The 24,635-nt window shown below is 37.3% G+C and overlaps 1 protein-coding gene across 2 annotated transcripts in view; it reads right to left on the reverse strand.

Moving 5' to 3' along the window:
- Nucleotides 1–24,635, reverse strand: part of NECAB1 (N-terminal EF-hand calcium binding protein 1) — a 192,156-nt gene that overhangs the window by 162,046 nt on the left and 5,475 nt on the right. For both annotated transcript variants that reach the window (XM_027064259.2, XM_015082867.3), the window contains exon 2: nucleotides 22,182–22,206. In XM_027064259.2, the coding sequence (XP_026920060.2) occupies nucleotides 22,182–22,206 (25 nt within the window). The remainder of the gene's footprint in view (nucleotides 1–22,181; nucleotides 22,207–24,635) is intronic.

Raw genomic sequence — 24,635 nt, forward strand, 5'->3', positions numbered from 1 at the left:
GTGGGTTTTACCCCCAGGGACCCTACCAGGTTCTCAAAGTGAGGAGACAAAAAAAAAAAAAAGAACAACTTGTAGCTCTGAAAGAGGGAAGAGCAAGGGGAATCATGAAATATACCCAGAGTGCTCTTCATGACAATGTCTACTCTTCAGGGGCAAAGGTTTTTACCAGAACCCTATCCCATTTGGGGAAAGGACGTTTCTCTCACTGCAGACCCCTCTAGGCTTCATATCAAATATGCTTAAGGGAAGCTAAGAAACACTTGTGAAGGTCAGAGCCCAGAAACACAGACCCAATAAAAGACTGAGATTTAATCATAAGAATATAGAACACATCTGCTCCTCCATTCCTTACCATCAAGCGAACATGGATCCCCTATAAATACAGAGGACTACAGGAGAAAGAGCTGGAAGACTCAGCTTCCTTTTCAGGAGGAGGACTTAGGGAAGCTCAAGTAAATTGGGGAGACAAAAAGACGAGAAATTTGAAGACTTTAGCAATCAGAGCAAACATTAAACACTGCCCAACTCCTAGCCCGCCAGATTAACATAATTTCTCAAGCTAGAAACGTATTAATTTCATTTCCTATTACCTGATACGTCACGATTGGCTTTCACAAAAATATTATCAGGAATGCTAACATGCAAGAAAAAGCACAGTCTGAATATACAAAGCAACCATCAGAACCAGACCAGATCTGATACAGATGTTGGAACTGTCAAACAAGAAATTCTAAATAACTATGATTTATAGGTTAAGGGGTCTAATGGAGAAAAAGAGAAGAGATGGGTAATGTAAACAGAGAGGTGGGAACTCTAAGGAAAAAAAAATCAAGAGATCAAAAACACAGAAATGAAGAATTCATCTGATGGGCTCATCAGTGAACTTGATATAGCTGAGAAAAGAATCAGCTTGAAAAAAATAAAACAAAACCTCAACAGAACATCTAAGCACTCTGAGAAATTTCAAAAGGTGTTACATACATGCAACTGGTAAAGAAGAAAAGGGAGTACAGAGCAGAAGAAATATCTGAAATAATAATAATAATGGCTAAGAACTTTCCAAAGTTAATGACAGAAACCAAACTATAGATCCAAGAAGCTCAGAAAGCACCAAATAGGATAAATTCTTGCCTTGACATCCCCCCACTCTGACCTAAGCAATGCTATACCTAGGCATATAATATTCAAACTACAGAATGCCAGGGGCGCCTGGGTGGCTTGGTCGGTTAGGCATCCGACTTCGGCTCAGGTCATGATCTCACAGTCCGTGAGTTCGAGCCCCACGTTGGGCTCTGTGCTGATAGCTCAGAGCCGGGAGCCTGTTTCAGATTCTGTGTCTCCCTCTCTCTCTGCTCCTCCCCTGTTCGTGCTCTGTCTCTGTCTCAAAAATAAATAAACGTTAAAAAAAAAAAACTACAGAATGCCAAAGACAAAGAGGAAATTTAGAAAGAGAAAGAAAAAGAATTAATCTACAGTCTATATAAAGACCAAGAATACAAATTAAAATTACAGTGGACTTCTCATCAGAAACCATGCAAGCAAAAAGTGTGGAGTGAAATATTTAAAGTGTTGAAAGAAAAGCCCCATAATATAGAATTTTATATCCAGTGAAATTGTTCAAAAACAAAGGCAAAAATAGAGACCTCGGATGAACAAAACTGAAGAAATTCATTGCCAGTGGAACTTCTCTGTGAGAAGTGTTAAAAGAAGTTCTTAGGGAGAAGGAAAGTGATACAGATCAGAAACTCAGATCCACATAAAGAATAGTGTCAGAGAAGGAATAAATGGAAATAAAATATTTTGCTGTTTTTATTATTCTGAGTTAATCTAAGAGATAACTCTATAAAGTAATAATACTAACAACATGTTGGTAATTATAGCATATGGATAAGTGAGATAAATTATATCAGTTCATAAGGAACAGAAGGAAGCACTGGAAATATTCCATTGTAAGGTATGTGTGTTACTTATAAAGTGGTATAGTGTCATTTGAAGGTATATTTAGATTAGTAATATATTAAATATTGCAAATTTAGATTAGTGAGAAATGTATATAGCAACTAAAATGGTCTTAAAATATATAATTGATTTGCTAAGAAAGTAGATAAAAAAGATTATAAGATATTGTTTAAAACTGAATAGGGTGGAAGAAGAGGGAGAAAAAAGGAACAAAGAAAAAGTGGAATAGAAAATAACTACAAATGTGGTAGATATTAATCCAAAAATGCCAACAATCAATTTAAATGTGAATGATCTTAACACGCTAATTAAAAGGCAGAGACTGGGGTGCCTGGGTGGCTCAGTCGGTTAAGTTCCCAACTCTTGATTTCGGCTCAGGTCATGATCTCACGGTTTGTGAGACTGAACCCTACATTGGGCTGTGCCCTGACAGCGGTGTCTGCAAGGGATTCTCCCTCCCCCCCCCCGCCCCTCCCCTACTTGCACTCTCTCTCTTTCTCAAAAGAAATAAACTTGAAAAAAATTCTCTTAAAGGCAGAGATTTTCAGGGTAGATAACCAAACAAGAGCCATGCTGTCTACAAGAAACCCACTTTAAATATAAAGATTAATACACGCTAAATCCAAAGAGATGGAGAAAGATATACCATAACAGCGTTCAACAAAAGAAGGCTGAGGTAGCTTATTAATTTCAGTCAGAGACTTCAAAACAAGAAAAATTATCAAGGATAGAGAGTGGAATTACTTAATTAAAAAGGGGTCAATTCTCCCAGAAGACAACAATTCTAAGTGTGTATGTGCCTAAAACAGAACATCAAAACACATGACATGAATACTGACAGAACTGAAAAGAAAAATAGACAAATCCACAATTACAGTTGGAGACTTCAACACTCCCCTTTTAGTAATAAAAAGGGGATAAATCAAACATGTAGAAAATCAGTAGGGATATATATACATATATTGATCTGAACACCACTATCAATTACATTATCTATAGTCACTTATACAATACTTCTTCTAACAAAGGCAGAATATGTAACCTTCTTGAGATCACATGGATTATTCACCAAGATATGTCGCATACCTTGTTTAGGTGTGGCCATAAAACACACTTTAACATATTTAAAGTGTAGATGTCACATAAAGTATGTTCTCAGAACACAGTAGAAGTAACCAGAAATCAGTAACAGAAAGATAGTCAAAAATCCCAATATTTAGAAATTAAGGATCACTTTTCCAAATAACACATGACATTTGACACTCAAGTATCAACAGAAGTTGAAAAAAAAAAAACATTTTGAACTAGATGAATATGACAGTACAACAAATGAAAATTTATAAGTGCTTAGAGGAAGACTTATATCTTTAAATAAGTTTATATATTCATATAAATATAAATATTTATATAAATATAATATAATTTAATTATATTAATTTGACATATTATGTAAACATGATTATATATTTAATTAACTTAATATATTATATAAATATATAAATAAATTTATATATTATAGAATATCTAAAATCAATATCCAGGTTTCCACATTAGGAAATTGGAGAGAGAAGAGTAAATTGAGCCTAAAGCAAGCAGAAGAAAATAAATAATAAAGATTGGTACACAAATCAATGAAAGTGAAACCAGAAAAACAACAGAGAAAATCAGCAGAACTAAAAGCTGATTCCTTGAAAAGATCAATAAAATAGGTAAAGTTCTAGTCGGGCTAAGCAAGGAAAAAAAGAGAGCAAATATGATCAGTATCAAAAATGAAAGAAAAGTTATCACAATTAATAAAACAGTACTATGGACAACTCTATGCCCACAAACTTGATAACTTACCTGAGGTGGAATAATTCATTGAAAGACAAAAACTGCCAAAAGTCACACAAAAAGAAACATTTAATCTTAATAGGTCCATATCTACTTAAGTAATGTTATCAATAATTAATAACCTCACGAAAAATAAAGTGCCCTGCCCAGATGGATTTACTGGTAAATTCTATCAAATATTTAAGGAACAAATGACACCAATTCTCCTGATGTCTTCCAGAAAATAGAAGCCAAAATAACATTACTAAATCATTCTGTGAATCCATCATTATCCTAATCCGAACCTAGATAAAACCGTTACAAAAAGGGAAAACTGTAGACCAATACTGTTCAGGAACATAGATGTAAAAATCTTCAACAAATATTAGCAAGTTGAATCCAACAACGTTTTAAAAGATTATACACAAAGGCCAGTGGAATTTAGTTCAGTTATGTAAGATGGACTAATATTTGAAAAAACAATCAACGTGGGGTGCCTAGGTGGCTCAGTCAGTTAAGTGTCTAACTTTGGCTCAGGTCATGATCTCGCAGTTCATGAGTTCGAGCCCCGTGTCGGACTCTATGCTGACAGCTCAGAGCCTGGAGCCTGCTTCACTTTCTGTGTCTCCCTCTCTCTCTGCCCCTCCCCCCACTCATGTGCACACACAATCTCTCTCACTCTCTCAAAAATAAACATTAAAAAAAATGAAAAAAAAACCAATGTAACCCACAACATAAACAGGCTAAAGAAGAAGAAATCATATGATCATATGAACTGATGAAGAAAAAACATTTGATGAAATTGAACACTCATTAATAATAAGAACTCAGCAAACCAGGAATAGAAAGGAATTTCCTCAACCTGATAAAGAACATCAACAAAAATCCCAAAGCAGAAGTCACACTAAATGGTGGGTAAGTAGAAGCTTTCCTCTTAAGATCAAAAACAGATCTTAAGAGATGTCTTCTCTCACCACTCTTACTTAACAATAGTCTGGACGTCCTAGCTAGTGCAATATGACAAGAAGCAGGAATAAAAGGCATACAGACTGGGAAGGTAGAAACAAAACTGTATTTCTTCACAGATGGCATAATTGTCTATGTAGAAAATCATCCCAAAGAGTCAGCAAATAAAACAAACAAAGCCCAACCCCAAACAAAACCTCTGAAACTAAAAAGGAAATATAGCAAAGTCACAGGGTAGAAGGTTAATATACAAAGTCAATTGCTTTACTATATATCAGTAACAAGCAACTGGAAGTTAAAATCCAAAACAATACCATTTACAAAAGTACCCCCCAAATGAAATACTTAGGTAAATCCAAAAATATATATATAAAGGATCTAAATGCAGAAAACTACAAAACTCTGATGAAAGAAACTAAGTAAGATCTAAATAAGTAAATGAAGAGATAGTGTAGAAGACTCGATATTGTTAAGGTAGCAATTCTTCCCACCTTTGTCTTTTGATCAATGCGACTAATATTGCAATCAAATCCCAGCCACTATTTGATAGCACAGACAAACTGATTCTCATGTATATAGGGAAAGATAAAAGGCCTAGAATTACAAACACAATACTGGAGAGGAAAAACAAAGTTAGAGGACTTAACAGTACCCAATTTCAAGACTTTCTATAAGCTACAGTAATCACCCCAGTGTTGTCTTGGCAAAAGAACAGATGCATAAATCAATGGAACAGAATCAAGAAACCAGAAATACAACCACACTAATATAGTCAACTGATCTTTGACAAAGGAGCAAAGGCAATTAGAGAAAGGACAGTCTTTTCAAAAAATGGTGCAGAAACAACTGGATGTCCATATGCAAAAAAATGAGCCTAGACACAGAGTTTATACCTTTGATATGATAAAAATTAACTTAATATGGATCACATACCCAACTATAAAATGCAAAATAAGAGAAACCTTGGATTGGGTGATGAGTGTTAGATACAACACCAAAAGCACAATCATGAAAGAAAGAAAAGGTAAGTTAGACTTTATTAGAATTTTAAAATCTGCTCTGTGAAATAAAATACTCTTAAGAGAATGAAAGACAAGCTATAGGCTGAGAAAGTATTTGCAAAACATATCTGAATAAGGACTTATATCTATAATGTACATAGAAATCTTAAAATAGCAATAAAAAGGCAAAAAGCCAATTTAAAAAAAAGTGGGCAAATATCTGAATAGACACAAGTCCCCCCAAAAAATACAAATGACAAATAAGCATTTGAAATATTTTCAATACTGTCATTAATAATTTAAATAGTAATGAGATGCTACCACATACCCATTAGAATGGTTTCCCTCAAAAAAAAAAAAAATAAAAACCCACAAAAACCTAGCAACACCAATTCCTAGCTCACATGTGGGTCAACAGGAACATTCATTCATTACTGGTGGAAAAGCAAAATGTTGCAGCTACTTTGGAAGACAGTTTGGCATTTCATTTTCTTACGCAGCAACCATGGTCCTAGGTAGTTACCCAACTGCTCAAAAACTTAAGTCTGCACAAAAACTACACGTGAATGTTTATAACACTTTTATTCATAATCACCAACAATTGGAAGTAATTAAATGTCTTTCAGCAGGTGCACGGATCAAATAATTTTAGTACATTTGCAGAAAGGAATGTTATTCAGTGATTTTTAAAAAGTAAGCTATCAAGCCAAAGAAAGTCATGGATGAAACTTGCCAGTCTGAAAAGGCTGTCTATGTAGTATATGATTCTAATTTTATGACATCCCAGAAAGGACAAATTTATAAAGACAGTCACAAGATGAGTAGATGCCAGGAGTTCAGGGCAATGAGGGTCGAAAGGACAAAAACAGGGGATATTTTAGGGTGGGGAAACTATTTTGCATGACGTGGTATGATAAATATATGGCATTATGCATTTGTTGAAACCCACAGAACTTTATAGCGCAAAGAATAAACTTTAAGACAAAAACAGAAAGGGAGGCAAACCATAAGAGACTCTTAAATACAGTGAACAAACTGAGGGTTGCTGGAGGGACTGTGGGTGAGGGGATGGGCTAAATGGGCGAGGGGCATTAAGGAGGACACTTGTTGGGATGAGCACTGGGTGTTAAATGTAAGTGATGAATCACGAGATTCTACCTCTGAAACCAATACTATACTGGAAACTAACTTGGATTTTAATAAATAAATTAAAAAAATAAACTTTAATGTGTGAAATTCTTTAAAAATCATTTAGGAGTTCAGGGGATTCCAGGACGGAATGGAGAATGTGACAAAATAATTTAAATGTACTAGAAACAGACAGAAACAACTTCACTGAAGGCAATGAGGGAAAACAGTGTTGACCTAAGCAACTTTGGAAACGAATGGAGTCCACATAAAGGCAAAATAAGGGGTACTTAAGCACTAGACCCTAGTTGATAAAGTTGTTTTCCACAGGGGCACAAGTAAAACATCCTGAGTACTATACATGCATATTGGAGTTGAACAGTTATGTAAATGAATGGCTGACTGGGGGAGCCAGGTATCCCACTGTTGGAGGGGCAGGTTACTGAGAAGCTAAAGGAGGAGGCTAGAATAATCCATGTGGTAATGCTTTAAAGTCTGAAATACCACCATGACTCATGTTTAGCTTAATATAGATACATATGTGCACATACAGAAATATTTGTAGAAATGCACACATACTTGGGTTAGTATACACATCTATATTTCCTTGCTCCATCAGCTGAGAGAGCTTAGAAGCAACAATGGCACCCCAGTAACAATGAACACGTCTACCACCCACATCTTGGGTTTCTAATATCCATTCTCTAGTACAAACAAAAATCAAGAATCCCTGGAGAACCGACTGATTCTCATACTGGGGCAGGAATTATAAAAGATGAGTCTGAAGCATCTGAAGGGCCAGAGAGTAAGAAAGTACTAAAAGACTCACAATTATGAGGGTACGTCAAAGGCACGGAGGAGTCTACCAAAAGGGCTCCCAATGGCCAAATTGACAATAAAATTGAACAATAAAATACAAACAAATTGAACAATAAAATACATTGAGTAGTACTGGATTAATCATAGAATAAATATCCATGTGTCTGTAGTGTTATAAATATTGAATAAATAAATACATATATAAACGAGAGCATAGACAAATCTCCCATGCAGAAGAACTATAAATAATTCATGCACATACTCAGTTTTCAAGGAGGTGGACCATAACTCCCCACTCCTTAGGTGTGGGCTGCCCACGGTGACTTCCTTCCAGGGTCAAGTTATGGAAAGGGGAGGAAAGAGTAAATTCTGCAGTGCAGAGACCTGCCAAACACTACCTGAACCAGGTGATCAAGGCCAATGCCAAGAGTCATAAATCATGCTGGCCATATAAATCTTTGATACGATGGGGATGGCACTTTACCTTTGCTATCTTCCTCGCCCAAAGACATAACCCCAGCCTACACATGAGAAAAACATCGAACAAATCCCAATCTAGAGACATCTAAAACACCAGACTAGTGCTCCTTTAAACTGTCAAGATCATCAAAAACAAAACAGGCTAAGAAACTGAGCCTAAGAAGATATGGTTACTAAACACAATGTGGTATCGTGGCTAGGATCCAGGAACAGAAAAGGAACACTGGGGAAAAACTAAGGAACTCTAATAAAGTACGGACTTTAGTTAGTACTGGCTTTAGTTAGCCAGTATTGATTCTGACTAATTATAACATATGTACTACACTAATGTGAAATGTTAATAATAAGGGAAACTGGATGTTAGGGATATGGGAATTCTCTATAGCAGCTTCACAGTTTTTCCAGAAATACAAAACTGTTCTAAAATAAAAAGTTTATTTAGGGGCACCTGGGAGGCTCTTTACCTCTGGTTGAGTGTCTTACTCTTGATTTCAGCTCAGGTCATGATCCCGGGGTCTTGGAATCAACCCCGCATCGGGTTCTGCTCTGAGCGTGGAGCCTGCTTGGGATTCTCTCTCTCCTCTTCCTCTGTCCCTCCCACACTCATGATTGCTCTCTTGCTCTCGCTCGCTCTCTCTCTCACTGTCTTTCAAAATAAATAAGCTTTTTAAAAAGTTTATTTAGAAATGTATACAATAGCATATAAAATTATATAGAATAATGTATAAAAAACTGATTTGCCATGTTATCAACATGGTAAAATCAACTATATTTATTCATATTATATCTTGAAATCTAATACATTAAATTCAATAATCAACTCAACAAATTCACTTTCTTAACCCCAGACAAGTTACCCTGGTTCTTGTGTTTTCTACAGACCATCTGGGAGAACGAAATGTGTTTTAGGTATCGGCGCTTATACAAGTAAAAATACATTGACTTGTTATTTTTTGAAGCATTTCTACTTTAAATTTTATCGACCATAACCATCACAATAATGACGTAGTTATATATTCTTACGTTTCTTTCCAGGAGTAGAAGAAAACTGAAGTAAATTCAGATGTGGTGCTTGAAAGCACATCTCTGGGGACATATTTTTGGAAGGTCATTAAAACTGCAATCAGTGTAAAATTTGCCGAGTGCCCAAAACTCAGGTAGAAAACTGAATAATTCAGTTAAATGCTTGGCTCTTCACTGACTTGATACCAAATATTTAGATTCTTTTTTTAAATGTTTTTTTAACATTTATTTATTTTTGAGAGACAGAGAGAGAGCATGAGCAGGGAGGGGCAGAGAGAGAGAAGGAGACACAGAATCAGAAGCAGGCTGCAGGTTCTGAGCAAGCTGTCAGCACAGAGCCTGATGCAGGGCTCAAACCCACAAACTGTGAGATCATGACCTGAGCCGAAGTCGGATGCTCAACCGACTGAGCCGCCCAGGCGCCCCCCCAAATATTTAGATTCTTTATCAGGAAAGCTCATTTGTTATATCAAAATAATTTTGTCACTTGAAATTGTGTTGGGAATATGAAAACTGTCTTCATCTTGAAGTAATGAGTATATATTAATTTTTCATGGCTAGAAAGAATGTGCTTCTAACTTAGTAAAAAAATATATCTGTTTAATGTCACTTCCACAGAGAAATTAATAGCAATGTTTTAGGTGAAACTGGGAGAAAGCCAAGAAAAACAACCCCCACTCCCACCCCATATACTCAGTCTTTTGTAGAATGACAGATGAAACTTTTGTTGGAGGAACATTTAGGCATTTGTAGAGAATATGGATTCAAAATTAGCAATGTAAGGAATACCCCATTTGTAGGCCAATTTTACTGCAAGATGAAAAACTAAATGTTTTAATACAGGTGTTAGACTTAGAAAAAAATACAATACACAATTCAATTGCTTCTTCCGCCCCTCTTTAAACCTTTGTTTCTAATAGATAATAACTCTTTTCCAACTAGTTTACCTTTTCAAAAAGGAATATAGTATTTTTGCCCGGTCAACATCTACTTTCCTTTATTTTGGTAAAAATACTTTGGTTTTCACTTGACAGATCACCTGCCCACTCTCTCATTCCAAGTATTTTAGGTGAGGCTTTATGCAGCTCACGCCGCTCTGGAAATGCACGTGTAATCCAAGCCTGGAAAAATCAGTTCATTCCTTCTCTTGGTTATTGCTTCAAGAACGGGCATGTGGATGGAACTGGAGAGTGTTATGCTAAGTGAAATAAGTCATACAGAGAAAGACAGATACCATATGTTTTCACTCTTACGTGGATCCTGAGAAACTGAACAGAAGACCATGGGGGAGGGGAAGGAAAAAAAAAAGTTAGACAGGGAGGGAGCCAAACCATAAGAGACTCTTGAAAATTGAGAATAAACTGAGGGTTGATGGGGGGTGGGAGGGAGGGGAAAGGGTGTGATGGGCATTGAGGAGGGCACCTGTTGGGATGAGCACTGGGTGTTGTATGGAAACCGATTTGACAATATTCATATTTAAAAATAAAAATAAATAAATAAATAAATAAATAAATAAATAAAAGAATAGGCATGTGACTCTAGTTGATCAACCAGAGAAAATATTGAGAGGTATTCTCTTTTTATTCTCATTTGTTGAACTGGTAGGATGCATTCCAGGAGTCATCTTGCCTCTCCTGGTAAGAAAGCCTACCTGAAAGTAAACCAACCAGAGGAAAACCAAACCTGAGATGGAGAGAGAGGGAAGGAGGCAGGAAAGGAGAGTGACTCCTGACACCTAAGTACAACCGTGCCTCTATACCATCTCTGGAGTATTTCGGTCATAAGAATCAACTAACTCCCTATTTCACTAAAACGAATCTGAATTGGGTTTGGAGCACTTTGAACTGACTTGGTCCTGATGGTAAGCATCTTTCTTTTTTCCCAGCTGTCTCAATTTTTTCTCATCTTTAGAGATCTAGTTGAGGACAATTATTCTATAAGCTTACCTAGGCAAACCCAAGCCAAAGAACTCTTCCTCCTCTGAACTCATACATTAGTATATTTAGCATCTGTTTGCCTTAGTGATACCTCTTGTGTTGTTGATGACAGTGTTACTCAATTTTCTCTGTGTATGAATTTTTTTTTTTAATCAATAAGATGCTAAATTCCCAAAGGACAGCATTGTCCAATATCCCTTCGCTACTTCAAGTCCCAAACTGTTGAGAAGTGATTGACCAAGTTTTCTCCAAATCTATGTGCCAAAATCCAAAAGGAGTTATTTTCCTTACACAAATATATAATTTGTCCTAGCAACATAAAGCCTTTGTAAGAGCTCACAGTTCCCAGTTTGCTTCCGTAATTACTTCATAGGTAATTTCATAAATTATATCTTTAGAACCCATATGAAATTAGTGAAGGTAGAAGGAAACTGACATGTTTTGAATATTCACAATATACTAAACAAAATCCTTGGGACTCCACATATATTTACCTGGCATATATCTCACAATAGTGCTGCTAATTAAATTTTATTATTTTTACTTTACAAATGAGGAAACAAGCTGAGAGATGTTAATTTGTTCAAGACCACACCCTAGTGAATGTACACTCATGTTTATGTGTTTTTGAATCTTTGCATTACCACCACCTAGCACGGTGGTGCATAAAAAGAAGATAAAAAGAAGATTCCAGCATAAAAAGAAGATTCATAAAATATTAGGCAAATGAATGAATGAGTGACTGAACAAATAATACAGCCACGATCAAAGGTGTCCTTTTTGGTTCCAGATCTCCACTATACTATGCCACCTACAAACAGAATCATCACCAAGATAATCCCATACATTTTTGTCTCTTGTTTTTAAGTTACAATGAATCACTTAGCATTATGCATGTGGAAAGACGGATATTTCAACAGCTTCACCCCACTATGGAGGTGAGTCACAGTAGATGAAGCAGCTTGGGCTAAGTACTAGGACTTTTAGATTAGAGGGGAATCTGAATATAAATTGTATTTACTTGTTCTGTGACCTTAAACAAGTTATCTATGTCTCGGATTACTTATCAGTAAAACTGGGATAATATTATCTTCCTTGTAAGACTGTTGTGAGATGAAATAAAATTATGCTAGCAGAGCATCTGACATATAGGCATCTTTTTTTTTTTTTGCTGTTATTACTATAATATTTTCTTTGAAGTTCAAACCAATTCTCTCATGGCCATATAAGTCTTAGTAATGTACAAGTGTTTGATTTTTAATAATTTAGGCATGACTTAGAACATTGAGAAAAAAGACATGTCTCTCATTAATAGCAACAGATGTTCATAACTGAGCTCTCATAACTAAAAGTGACCCCAATATTACAAAAAAAATTTTTTAATATAGAAGACACTCTCAACATAAAGAACAGTCTCATTACCCAAGCCAGAAACTACAAGTCTGCCTTCCTGCCCTCAGCCATAAGTATATACTATTAAATACCTTCATCTGTCTTAATGTTTTCAACTAATTACCAACTCTTTGCTAATAATACATTCAAAAATATCGAGTTCAATTTCTTTATTACCTTTACCATGGATTTATTGACGCTTTCAACAGCTCTAATCTGGAGGGTTTTGTGGCAGCCCGGGTGTAAAATTCTGGCAGCTTTAACTAGGGTAGAGATTTGGAAGTCGTGAGAAGTGACTTCATTTTGAATGTATTTTAACGGTGGAGCCAACGGGGTCTACTAATGGATTAGATGTGGGGTTTTTAGAGGTTCAGAATCATGGAAGCCTCTGAAACTTCCGGCTGGAGCAAGTAGTGAATAATGGTAGCATTTCCAGAGTTGGGAAATGCTACTGCAGCAAGCCGGGCAGCTGGGATGGAGAGTGTGCTTTCAGACATGAGCATGGTAGGTATTCAGGATAAAGTTTCACAAACTGAGAAACTGTGTTCAGTAACTAATTCCTATGTACTTTTCAAGTGTGCGTGTGCCTTTGTACTTGCTTTTCTTTTTACCTGGGATTACCTGTCCCCCATCTAACCTACACTCGCATGAAGTACGCTCAAGAGGCGGCTTTCCCAACACCCCCAGCAGAATTAGACTTACCTTCCTCTATGGCCCAATAGCAATTCAGTAATGTTTACAAAATACTAATAATAAATCAAGCATTATACTAATTACTAGGGATACAAAGATATAAAATTCCTTGCGTTCAAAGAGCTTCCAATCTAATAGGGGGTAGGGGAACCTACCCAAACTATTCAGTACAATGTGATAAATGGTATATACAAAATGCAATGAAACTATAGATGAGAGAATGGTGGGTAGTCAGGCTAAGGCACTAATATTTACTGAATGTATATTTGCCATATGTATGGTACTTTAATTGTTATTTCACTGAATTCTCACAACAGCCCTATAAGCCAAGCAGAAATCTTTAAGTACTTACCCCAAACTATACAGTTTGCACGTGGCAGAATTAGCTTACACATCCACCCCTGACTCCTAGGCCATTTTCTATCAAACCAAATGCAGAAGGGGCTTCATGGGAGAGATAAACTTAGGCTGAAACCAGAAGGATGAAGGTCAGAGGAAGTGGTGCATGTCTAGATGCTGGGGGCTGGGGGAGTTACGGGCAGTGTCCTTCAGAGAGAATGGAGGGAGAAGAGGCTGGGTAAGTGGTACCATGCTTAGGAGTCTGGGTTTTATCCTGGAACAAATGGGATATTGTTTATTTTTTTCTTAAGTTTATTTATTTTGGGAGAAAGAGGAAGAGAGAGCGCGCATGCAGGGAGGAGCACAGAGAGAGGGAGAGAGAGAGAATCCCAAGCAGGCTCCACACTGTCAGCACAGAGCCCCACGCAGGGCTCAATCTCACGAACCATGATATCATGACCTGAGCCAAAATCAAGAGTCGAACGCTTAACCAGCTGAGCCACCCAGGCTCCCCCTCTAATAAAACATTTTTAAAAGTGTAAGTAATAACCAGTTGGAAGAAACCAAAATATTTCTACTTTGAAATACATACATGGACCCACTGGTCATTTTGACATCATGAAGACGGAGCCAACGAAATCCAGCATCGCAACACTTTTGATACCTGAGAGAACCTCAGATGCTGAATGCATCACATACATTTCAGTTTTTCCCAATGCTTTCACTATTTTCTTTAAAAACCATAAATAAAAATGAATTCAGTTTCCCTAGTTTTCAGTGTTGGAGTATAGAACCCAAAGGGTGTCTTGGGCATTCAGGGCCAACTCTAAGCACACATGAGAAATTATATTAGGATTATTGATTTACAAACAATAGGCAAAGCTGAATGACCATGGCAAACGTAGGGCAAGAGCCAGGGCAGCTATGAGGGCTCAGTAAGGTCATCATGGACAGAACATCTAGGCACTGACAGGAAAACAATTCAGCACCAATGGGAGGGTGGGCGGGCCATTGTAATTATCCCACCAAATAAGAATAAGCAGGATAAAAAAATAAAAATAGGTAACATTTATTTAAAAAAAAAAACTTTTTAAGGGACAGGCACCTTTCAAAAAAATCCGTATTATTTCTTTTAATCTTTTAAAAAGCCTGTGTGAGAGGTATTGTTGTTGCTGTTGTTTTTTAAGTTTATTTATTTTGAGAGAGAGAGAGAGAGAATGAACCAGGGAGGGGCAGAGAGAGAAGGGTACAGAGGATCCGAAGGAGGCTCTGGGCTGACAGCAGAGAGCTCGATGCAGGGCTCAAACTCATGAGCCTTGAGATCATGACCTGAGCCGAAGTCAGAGGCTTAACTGACTGAGCCACCCAGGGGCCCAATGAGACCTACAGTTTTTATCTCCTTTTTATAAACGAGGAAGTAAAATAATTTGCTCAGATCACAGAGAGAGAGAGGAATGGGAATTTGAACCCAGGACATCTGACGACAAAGCCTAGCTTAACTATAGTTACAGTTAACTGTAACTAGATGGAGTAGAGGAGATGATTCACTGCAGAACAGAAAGAGAAAGGAACTCTGGGCTGCTAACCGACAGATCTAGATTACAGACAACACTTATGGTAGAGGCCACATTTTAGAGGGGACACCTTGCACTATATACACTGTAGGATTTGCTATCAGAGCAGGTTCTGACTTCTGACCCTTTGGCTGCCCATGGCATTCATGTTGTGGGCTCAGTAATTTGAATAGAAATTCTCTGTTTGTTTCTATGACAGCTGATCAGCCCAGCTAAGTAAAGATAAGAATTTTCACAGTTTTCTGCTTTTGGCAGAAAAGCAACACATTTATGAGAGTGAAACTGCTTTGTATTTTAGAAAAAAAAAAAAAAACCATACTGTGGAAATAGAAAATTTGTTTTTCCTTATTTTGTGAAAAAATTATCATAGTCGGAACTTGCACTCATGCACTCCCACATGTTGTATTGCCTGATGAGCCACTTCTTCCTGGGTCGTTGTCCGGCCATGAGATTTTATTTCTTTTTTTAGATAGCTCTTACTAGACTTTGCTTTGACTTTCAAGCTGGTAGGTGTACAGTTGAAGGTTTTGCAAGTTTGCAGACGCCTGAGTGTAAATATAGTATCGTGCCATATCTGATCCCTACTGCTCTGCAATTAGTTACTGGATTCTCAGTTACACCGATGTTCCCAAAACATTTTGAGAAAACAGTGAGAGATTATGAAATAAAAATCGGCCTCATGCCAATAATCCTGATTTCCAGGGCCCAGCTTTTAATCTTTTTATCCTTGTTTGGGGCTAAGATCCCCGAGTAAAATATCGGAGGGGCTATAGAGCTCCCTGTGTGGCCGGTGATTCTTAACTAACTAGCTCATATCAAAAGAGCCTTGTTAGCAAGATACAGGAAATAGAACCACAGACCTCTGGATGGTACTCTCAAAGTTTCCCTATCTTCAGAGAAAATATTCCCATTTATCAAACCTGTGTTTTACCCCTCTACCTGAGGTCATATTTACACATGTTAACTGAATAAACCAAACTATGGGCAGCCACGTTGAAAGGCTCTTACCAAGTCTTACTAATCTATTAACATTGGTTACATAAGGATCCAATGAAGTCTTCAAAATATTCCCAAACACACAAATTCAACCTGAACTTCTTATATGAGTGTTTTTAATGCCAGTAGTAGTTCTGTCCCGATTTTAAGGTTATTTTTTTCTATTTCTGAAAGATGCCACCAAAATTCTGAGAGGCAATGCTTTGAATCTGTAGATTGCTTTGGGTAATATAAACATTTTAATAATATTAGTTCTTCTAATCTATTAGCACAGAGTATCTTTCCATTTATTTGTGTCTTCTTCAATTTCATTAATGTCTTTCATTAATGTCTGCACAGGTCTTTCACCACCTTAGTTAAATTTACTTTTAGGTATTTTATTCTTTTTGATGCACCTGTAAATGGGATTGTTTTCTTAATTTCTTTTTCTGGTAGTTCATTTTCAGTATATAAAAATGCAACAGATTTTTGTATATTGCTTTTGTACCCAAACTTTACTGAATCCACTCCTTAGCTCTAACACATTTTTTGGTGGCAACTTTAGGGTTTTCTATTTGTAAAATCATGTTGCCCTCAAATAGTGAGTTTTACTTCTTCCCTTCTGATCTGGATGCCTTTTGTTTCTTTTTCTTGACCAATTTCCCTGGCTAGGACTTCCTACTATGTTGAATAAAAGTGGCAAGAGTGGATATCCTTGTCTTGTCCTTAATCTTAAAGCAAAACCATTCAGTTTTTCACCATTGAGTATAATGTTAGCTGTGGGCTGGTCTTTGTGGACTTTATATATTGAAATAGTCTACAGTCCAACTTTGTTGAGAGGTTTTGTCATAAATGGATGGTGAATTATGTCAAATGCTTTTTCTGCATCTATTGAGGAGATAATATGATTTTTATCCTTTTGTTAAAATTGGATATCATGTTGATTGATTATTTGGGTGTTGGACCATCCTGGAATCCCTAGGATTAATCCCACTTGATGATGGTATACGATCTTTTTAATGTATTGTTGAATTCAGTTTGCTAATATTTTCTTGAGAATTTTTACATCTAAGTTTATCAGGAATACTGGCCTATAATTTTACATCTTTGTGGTATCTTTGTCTGGTTTTGGTATCAGGGTAATTAATGCTGACATCATCAAATAAGATTGGATGCAATCCTGCCTCTTCAACGTTTTTGGAAGAGTTTGAGAGGAACAGATATTAAATCTTATCTGAATGTTGGGTAGAATTCACAAGTAAAGCCACCTGGTTCTGGACTTTCATTTGTTGGTAGGTTTTTTTGGGTTTTTTTTATTGATTTAATCTCCTTTCTAGTAATCAGTCTATTCAGACTTTTATTCATGATTTAGTCTTGGAAGATTGTATGTTTCTAGGAATTTATCCATTTCTTCTAGGTTGTCCAATCTGTTGGTATATAATTGTTCATATAGTCTCTTAGGATCCTTTGTATTTCTTTGGTATCAGTTGCCACTTCTCTTTCTTCAATGCTGATTTTATTTTTTTGAGCCCCCTTTTGTCCTTACTGAGTCTAGCTAAAGGTCTTTTTATCTTTTCAAAAAATCTGTTCCTAGTTTAATCAATCTTTTCTGTTGTCTTTTTTGTCTTTATTTCATTTATTCCAACTCTGATACTTATTAGCCCCATCCTTCTACTAAACTTGGGGCTTTATTTATTCTTTTTCTAGTTCCTTTAGGTGTAAAGTCAGATTGAGAATTTTTCTTGTTTTCTGAGGTAGGTTTATATCGCTATAAACTTCCCTCTTAGAACTACTTTTGCTGCACCCCATAGATTTTGTTATGTTGTATTCCCATTTTCATTTGTCTCAAGGTAGTTTCTAAGTTTCTCCTTTGGTTTCTTTGTTGATCCATTGGTTGTTTGTAGTGTGTTGTTTAGTCTCCATATATTTGTGATTTTCCAGTTTTATTCTGGTAATTGATTTCTAGTTTCACATCACTGTGGTCATATAAGATGCTTGATATGATTTCAATCTTCTTAAGTTTATTTAGACTTGTTTCGTGACTTAACATGTATATAATCTATCCTAGAGGATGTTCCATGTGCACTCAAGAAAAATGTGTATTCTGCTGCTGCTTTCGGAACGAATGCTATGTATACATCTATTAAATCCATCTGGTCTGTTGTTTAAAGCAGAATGTTTTCTTATTGATCGTCTCAGAAAATCATCAACATCATGGATGCAAGTGGTATATTAATGTTCACTAGTATGATTCTATTGCTGTCCATTGCTCCCTTTAGGTCTGCTGAAATTTGCCTTATATACTTAGTTGCTTCTATATTGGGTGCATAAATATTTTAAAATGTTATAGCTTCTTGATGGATTGATATCTTTGTAATTACTATGTACAGGCAAAATTTCATTTACTATTCAAGACAGCTTTCTGAGAGAAACAATATTATCCCCCCTTCACAGCTGAGGAAACGGAGGCAAGGGGAAATTGAATGATTTGCTCTAAGTCATTAAACCAATGCCAGTGTTCTTACCACTGCTCTAAACTATTTATTCTATAGACTTTTCACAACTGAAGACAATGTATATAAAGCACCTGTAATCGGACATAGTCTAAAACATGTCCTCAACGAATTTTAGCTAATAACTATTAATTAATAAACAACAGATAAGTAACAACAATGCTTAGTTTGATGGACTGATCTATAAGGTTGTGTTTCTTGTTCAGTTTTCAGTATCATATTGTTGGATATGCACCTCTTGCAAATAGATTTGCAAGTACTGACTGAGCACCTATGTTGTGGCAGGCATTTTACTCCCCGCGGTGGGCCTGGTGCTATGTGAAATAGAATCTGTGGTGTTAATTACTATGAGCCTTTCCATTTTGCCTTTTTCTAAGGTTAATTTTTTTTTTTTTGCGAACTTTGCAAATACCCATGAATCATTTCCATTTTCATTCTACCTGCATATAAGTAAGCCTTCTCAGGAGCTTTGCATTTCTAGATTTCATTCTGGGCTCTTTAGATCAAAGCACTCATATCTCTCCTATCCTATTTTGAGGTCTGTCTTTATGTCTAGGATCCTAGCCTATGATTTTAAAACAATAACCAAAACCAAACAAATCTCTCTGAGACACCATTATTATAGCTAATTGCTATCATGTATTTTTTCCCAGTTTCTCCAGCAGCTTCTCTCATGTCAGATAGATCCCAAAAGCTAAATCTGGTAGGCTAAGTATCATATTAAGCTGATACTGAATAACACCTCTTACCCCCTTTGTTATTCCATTGCCAATTATGCAGTCCATAAGGGATTCTGTCATATGAGGGTCTGTTACCCAGAGATCACGTACATGTAGCAGCTGTTTATTTGCAAATACAGAATGGGATGAACACATGGTTCAGAAAGATGGTTTTTTAATGTTGGTATCTTCTCATTTACATTAGATTATCCACAATTCTTTTTCCCTTTTCCAATTCTGAATATATGGTAAATAGTCTCTCTTTTTTTTTCTCACTAAACTCCACTGAAATAGAAATGACTGGAATGTCACCAAGTGTCTCCAATAGCTAAGGCATCACAACCTCAAAATAGCTCAAGCTTTAAATAGTGATACTGATCACATTGATCATAAAAATAGTGGCAAAATGAGCAGGTATAAGTTATTACTATGTACCATGCACTTCCCTGGGGACCTTACATATGTGTGTCACTTACTATTCATAATAACCCCATGACATAGGTAGGTGCTATTATCTCTATTCTGTAGATGAGAAAGCAGAGGGTGAAGAGTTTGTTGCTTACCCAAAGCCATAATGCTACTAGGTGCCAGAGCTGTGACTTAAACCCAGACTGTCCTGTCTCTGTTTCCCCTCACTTTACACTGAGAATTAGGGAGAAGAGCAAGGCAGGAGAAAGAGTAGACAGAGAGGCAGGAGATGGGTAATGGAGAAAAATGTCATTAATCGTCGTTAATTTGTTAAATGAACATCCACGGAGTCCCCAGGACTGGCTGGGCGTGGTATCTACACCTAAGCCAAGTTCCTTGTCCAAGAGAGGCAAGTTTGGCTTAGAGAAGTAGAATCACCAGCAAACAACTGTAGTCCTCACAAAAGGGAATAAGCAATACAAGCCAAAGTGTGCAGAGCACAGAGAGAGAGGTTGGGGGCCTGCAAGGGGGAACTGGGGAAGGCTTTTCAGATAAGGTGCCTTCTGAGCAGGAATGACATCAATACAGGAGAGTGTGCAAGCTGGCTAAGCACGGAAAGGGCAGAACAGGTGGAAGTCAAAGCAAGGACGCCACCACAGAAGGGTGACAGATGGAGCGATGCTCAGAGAATCCCTAGTGCTTGGGAGGGCTACAGAAGAGGACGCGTGGTGAATATGTGGGAATAAGAGCGGAAGGGCAGGCGGCTTTGAGAGCACATTAGGAGAGGGAGCAAGGAGGCAGATGAAAAAAACAGGGGACCGAACAGGACCACACCGGGCTTTTAGATCAAAGCACTCCCATCTCTCCTGATCTATCCTATTTTGACCGAGTGACCATTCTTCATAGCAGAACATATGAGGTTATCATAAACTACAGTAAATCGTGAACTGGTTTTTCAGGTGCTTTTTATTATGACTACAGATTATGACAGCAAGCCACCAAAAGAGGTGAGTTGTAATGGAGAGAAGAGTGGTATATACAAAGGTAATAAGGACCCTCCATGAGAGCCGGGGGTCCAAGGAAAGGAAGGTGTAGCCTGAGAAAACTAGGAGCCTGGGTAGAGAGAGAGAAAAGGCATATCTGAACTAGAAATGGCTGCTAATATATGAGGCAACTAGCGTGGAGCCATAGGGACTATTCAGTCGTGCTTCAGGCATCACTGGGTTTGGATGTCAGGCATAAGGCCAACAAGTGGGATGAGAAGACAAGATAACAGCATCGTTACATCCGTCTTAAAAATCAATCAAGTGATTCAGGTGGAAAAAAGCCCCTCTGAATTGATAATATATTAACCAGTGCACCCTAATTTGAGAAAACATTCTAATGGACAGGCCCAATGAAATATCCGGGTTGGGGAACAGACCCTCATATGACAGCAACTCCTGGGGTTAATATCTTTTCTGTTGTGTGAAAAGCTATCCAGTGCAATCAAGCTTTTCTTGATCTGGCTGCTTAAGGGCTAACTAGACCACAACAAATGTTTTTAAAGTGTCAGACCTGGACTCTGCCTGTAATCCTTCCCCACAGATAAGAAATCGGATTTCAAGAAAAGGAAAGGACTTTTTGTATCCTAAATTTGTCACAAAAGTCTTGTCAAGAATATAGCTCTATACTATACTTGTACTATACTGTACTTGTATTACAGCAGCAAAATTAACTCAATAAGCTCTAATTTGGCATTCCATGGAACAAAATTTGCAGTGGGATGAGTCAAAGGATATTGCTTATGACAGCTTATAATCGGACTTTGTGCAAGCATCATTTAAATCGTAGTTCCTCTGACAGAACAATCTTTTTATACTAGTTTCAACCTACTGCTCTGTCCCTATAGATTATTACGTCTAGTGCATATAATTCAAATGCAAGAGCTATGGCCAAGAGCCATGGAGTGGAGGTCAGTCTGGCAATGCAGGCTTGTAGGTAACTAGCTTAGAGCACAACAGCAGCCCCCAAGGCCACTATGAAGTTTGGTGTGGACAGCCAAGATTTTGGTGCCACACAGACCCAAGTTCAAGTCTCAGATCTATATCTTGTTAACTCTAAGAAATAACTCAAAGCACTTGGCCCAAGGCCTGGCACATAGTAGACACGCAATGATTAGAAGCTGTTATTACTTTAAAATTAAAGCATAAAAGGGAAAAGCCAGAGCTATGACAGCTCCTCACTTCAAGGCATAAATTCCATCTTCCTGTCAAATGTATGTATCTCTTTCAGCTTCCCATGAATATCTGGAGCCATAAACTTGCCTAAAATTCTTAGTACAAGAGGCTGACGTTTTATGTACCATTTTCTTGGGTTCTCCTCTCTTTTCCATATTATTCTTTATAAGGTGATCTAAAAGGCAAGAGATTAATAAATAGAAACTGCAGATTTTTGGTCTTACCATTTTTATCTGCTCTCCTCAGTATCTGAAAAAGAAAAAGAAAAAAAATTATGACCATTTTTGCAATTGCAGTGAACATCATATTCATACATAATTCACCCACCATTAAATAAAAGAAATTCCAATTTTAAATAAAGGTTTCCTAATTGAGAAGTTTCTTTATAGTAGTCAAAAACTGAAAACAACCCAATGCCTTTGCACAAAATAAATCTGTGGCACATCCACTCGACGAGTACTATTGGGCAATAAAGAGGAAAGGGTTCTTGAATACACACAATAACTCAGACGGATCACAAAGTGATCATGTTGAGTAAAACCCTAGGACAAAAAAGAATACCTGCTATATGATTCCATTTATACAAAACTCTAGAAAATGCAAACTAATCTATAGTGACAGAAAGAAGATTAAGAGCTACATACAAATGAGCAGGGAGGTTATTATAAAAGGACATGGGAAAAGTTTTTGGAGTGGTAGCTATATTTATTGTCTTGACTATCATAATGGTTTCACAGGTATGTACATATGTAAAAACTTATCAACTTTTCACTTTAAATGGGCGCAATTTAATGTAAGTCAATTGTATCTCAATAAATGGGAATCCATGGAAACAAAAAAATTATAAATCATGGATAAACAGAGCTCATGTGTCTATATTGTATCTGACTTTACTTCTACACATTAATTATATTATCTTTGGTGGATAAGAACTGCTTGGCCATCAGGTATCTTAAGTCATGATTTCAAAATTTGCTTCTGGGAAATCTATCTTTTCTCTACTCTCGAGGATTGGGTAGAGCCTTCAGGCCTGGCAAACAGGGTGTCACATCACTCAGTCCACAGTGACTACTCAGGCATGAGCACAGTAAGGTCATGGTTTTGCCTGACTTATCATAAGAGACACGCTTTCTCTTCTGCTGACTCTGAACTTGGGAAGATATAGGTAAGAAGCTGCTGTCCACCCTTCTAACGTTATATACGTCATGGGTTGAACTGTGGGCCTCAAAACAAACACTGAAGTTCTAACCTCCAGTAACTGTGAAGGTGACCTTGTTTGAAAGTAGTCTTTGCTGATCTAATCAAATTAAGATAAGATCTTACTGGGGCTCCTGGGTGGCACAGTTGGTTAAGCGTCCAACTTGGGCTCACATCATGATCTCACGGTTTGGGAGTTGGAGCCCCACGTCGGTCTCTGTGCTGACAGTGCAGAGCCTGCTTGGGATTTTTCTCTCTCGTCTCTCTCTGCCTCTATCTCTGTCTCTCAAAATAAATAAATAAACTTTAAAAAAAGAAGGTAAGATCTTCCTGGATTGGAGTGGGCCCTACATCCAAAGACTGGTGACGTTATAAGGAGAGAGAGATTCAGAGATGCAGAGACAGAGGGGAGACCACATGGTAATGGAGGCAGATACTGGTGTGGTACAGCTGCAAGCCAAAGAATGTACAGGAATCTGACCCTGGAAGCTAGGAGACACGCATTGAGCAGACTCTCCCCTAGAGCCTTCAGAGGGAAAGGTCCTCCCCATACCTTGATATCATCGACCCAGCCTCCAGAAGTGAGAAAACAAATGCGGTTGTTTAAGCCACGTGTGTGTGCAGTATACTGTCATAGAAGCCACAGAAAATTTATACAACCTAGAACTGGACATGACCAGTCCTCAAGACAGCAGTGTCCATCCAGAGACTGAAAGAAAACGGATCCTGATGACACTGTCTGAGCTCCTGATCAAGCCATTTTTACGAGAGTCTCCACTTCTCATTGCAGGAGCCAATAAATTATTGTTTTAAACCTTAAGATACTTTAGGTTATTTTTTTTTCTGTTAGCAACAATCAAATCAGCCCTAGCTGGCACTGTCTACTAAGGGGAAAACAATCCAGGTAATATAGCACACCACAGCTATGTTATATATACTACCAGAGAAAATGTCCCTTTATCATATTGCAAAGATACCCTTGAATCACATGAAAGGGGCATTCAAGGATCATTTTTCTGAGCAACAGACAGTTATGTGAAGTAACCAGAGCCACTCGTACATTTAGGTCATCACTTCTTGGTGGGCAGCTTGAAAGATTAGCAATAGTTTTGATTACCAAAGTTTTCGGTTTTCCTGTTTTCTGCTACAGAAGTATCCTCCTTTCCTTCTGTTGACTTCATGAAGATGAAGTATGGCTAAATCTAATCATTTTATAATCTTATAATAGTTTAATATTATTACCCAAAATCTCACTTATGAAAAATTTCCAACAACAGATATGTATCCCCCCTGACTTGTGTGCATAAGAAATTGATCCCCCTTTATAAACTAAGTTTATTTAACGACTGCAAGAAAGCTGCTTGTAGTAGTAAGAACTTCTGTGCTTAGAGCAGAATGGGACACAAAGTCTTTTTACTCCACGGAGCTAATTTCTAGTGGGGATTTGGGGAATCCACCTCTCCATCATAACCAGCTTCCTC

Source organism: Acinonyx jubatus, chromosome F2 (genome assembly GCF_027475565.1).
Source record: "Acinonyx jubatus isolate Ajub_Pintada_27869175 chromosome F2, VMU_Ajub_asm_v1.0, whole genome shotgun sequence".
In the NCBI taxonomy this organism is placed as follows: domain Eukaryota; kingdom Metazoa; phylum Chordata; class Mammalia; order Carnivora; family Felidae; genus Acinonyx; species Acinonyx jubatus.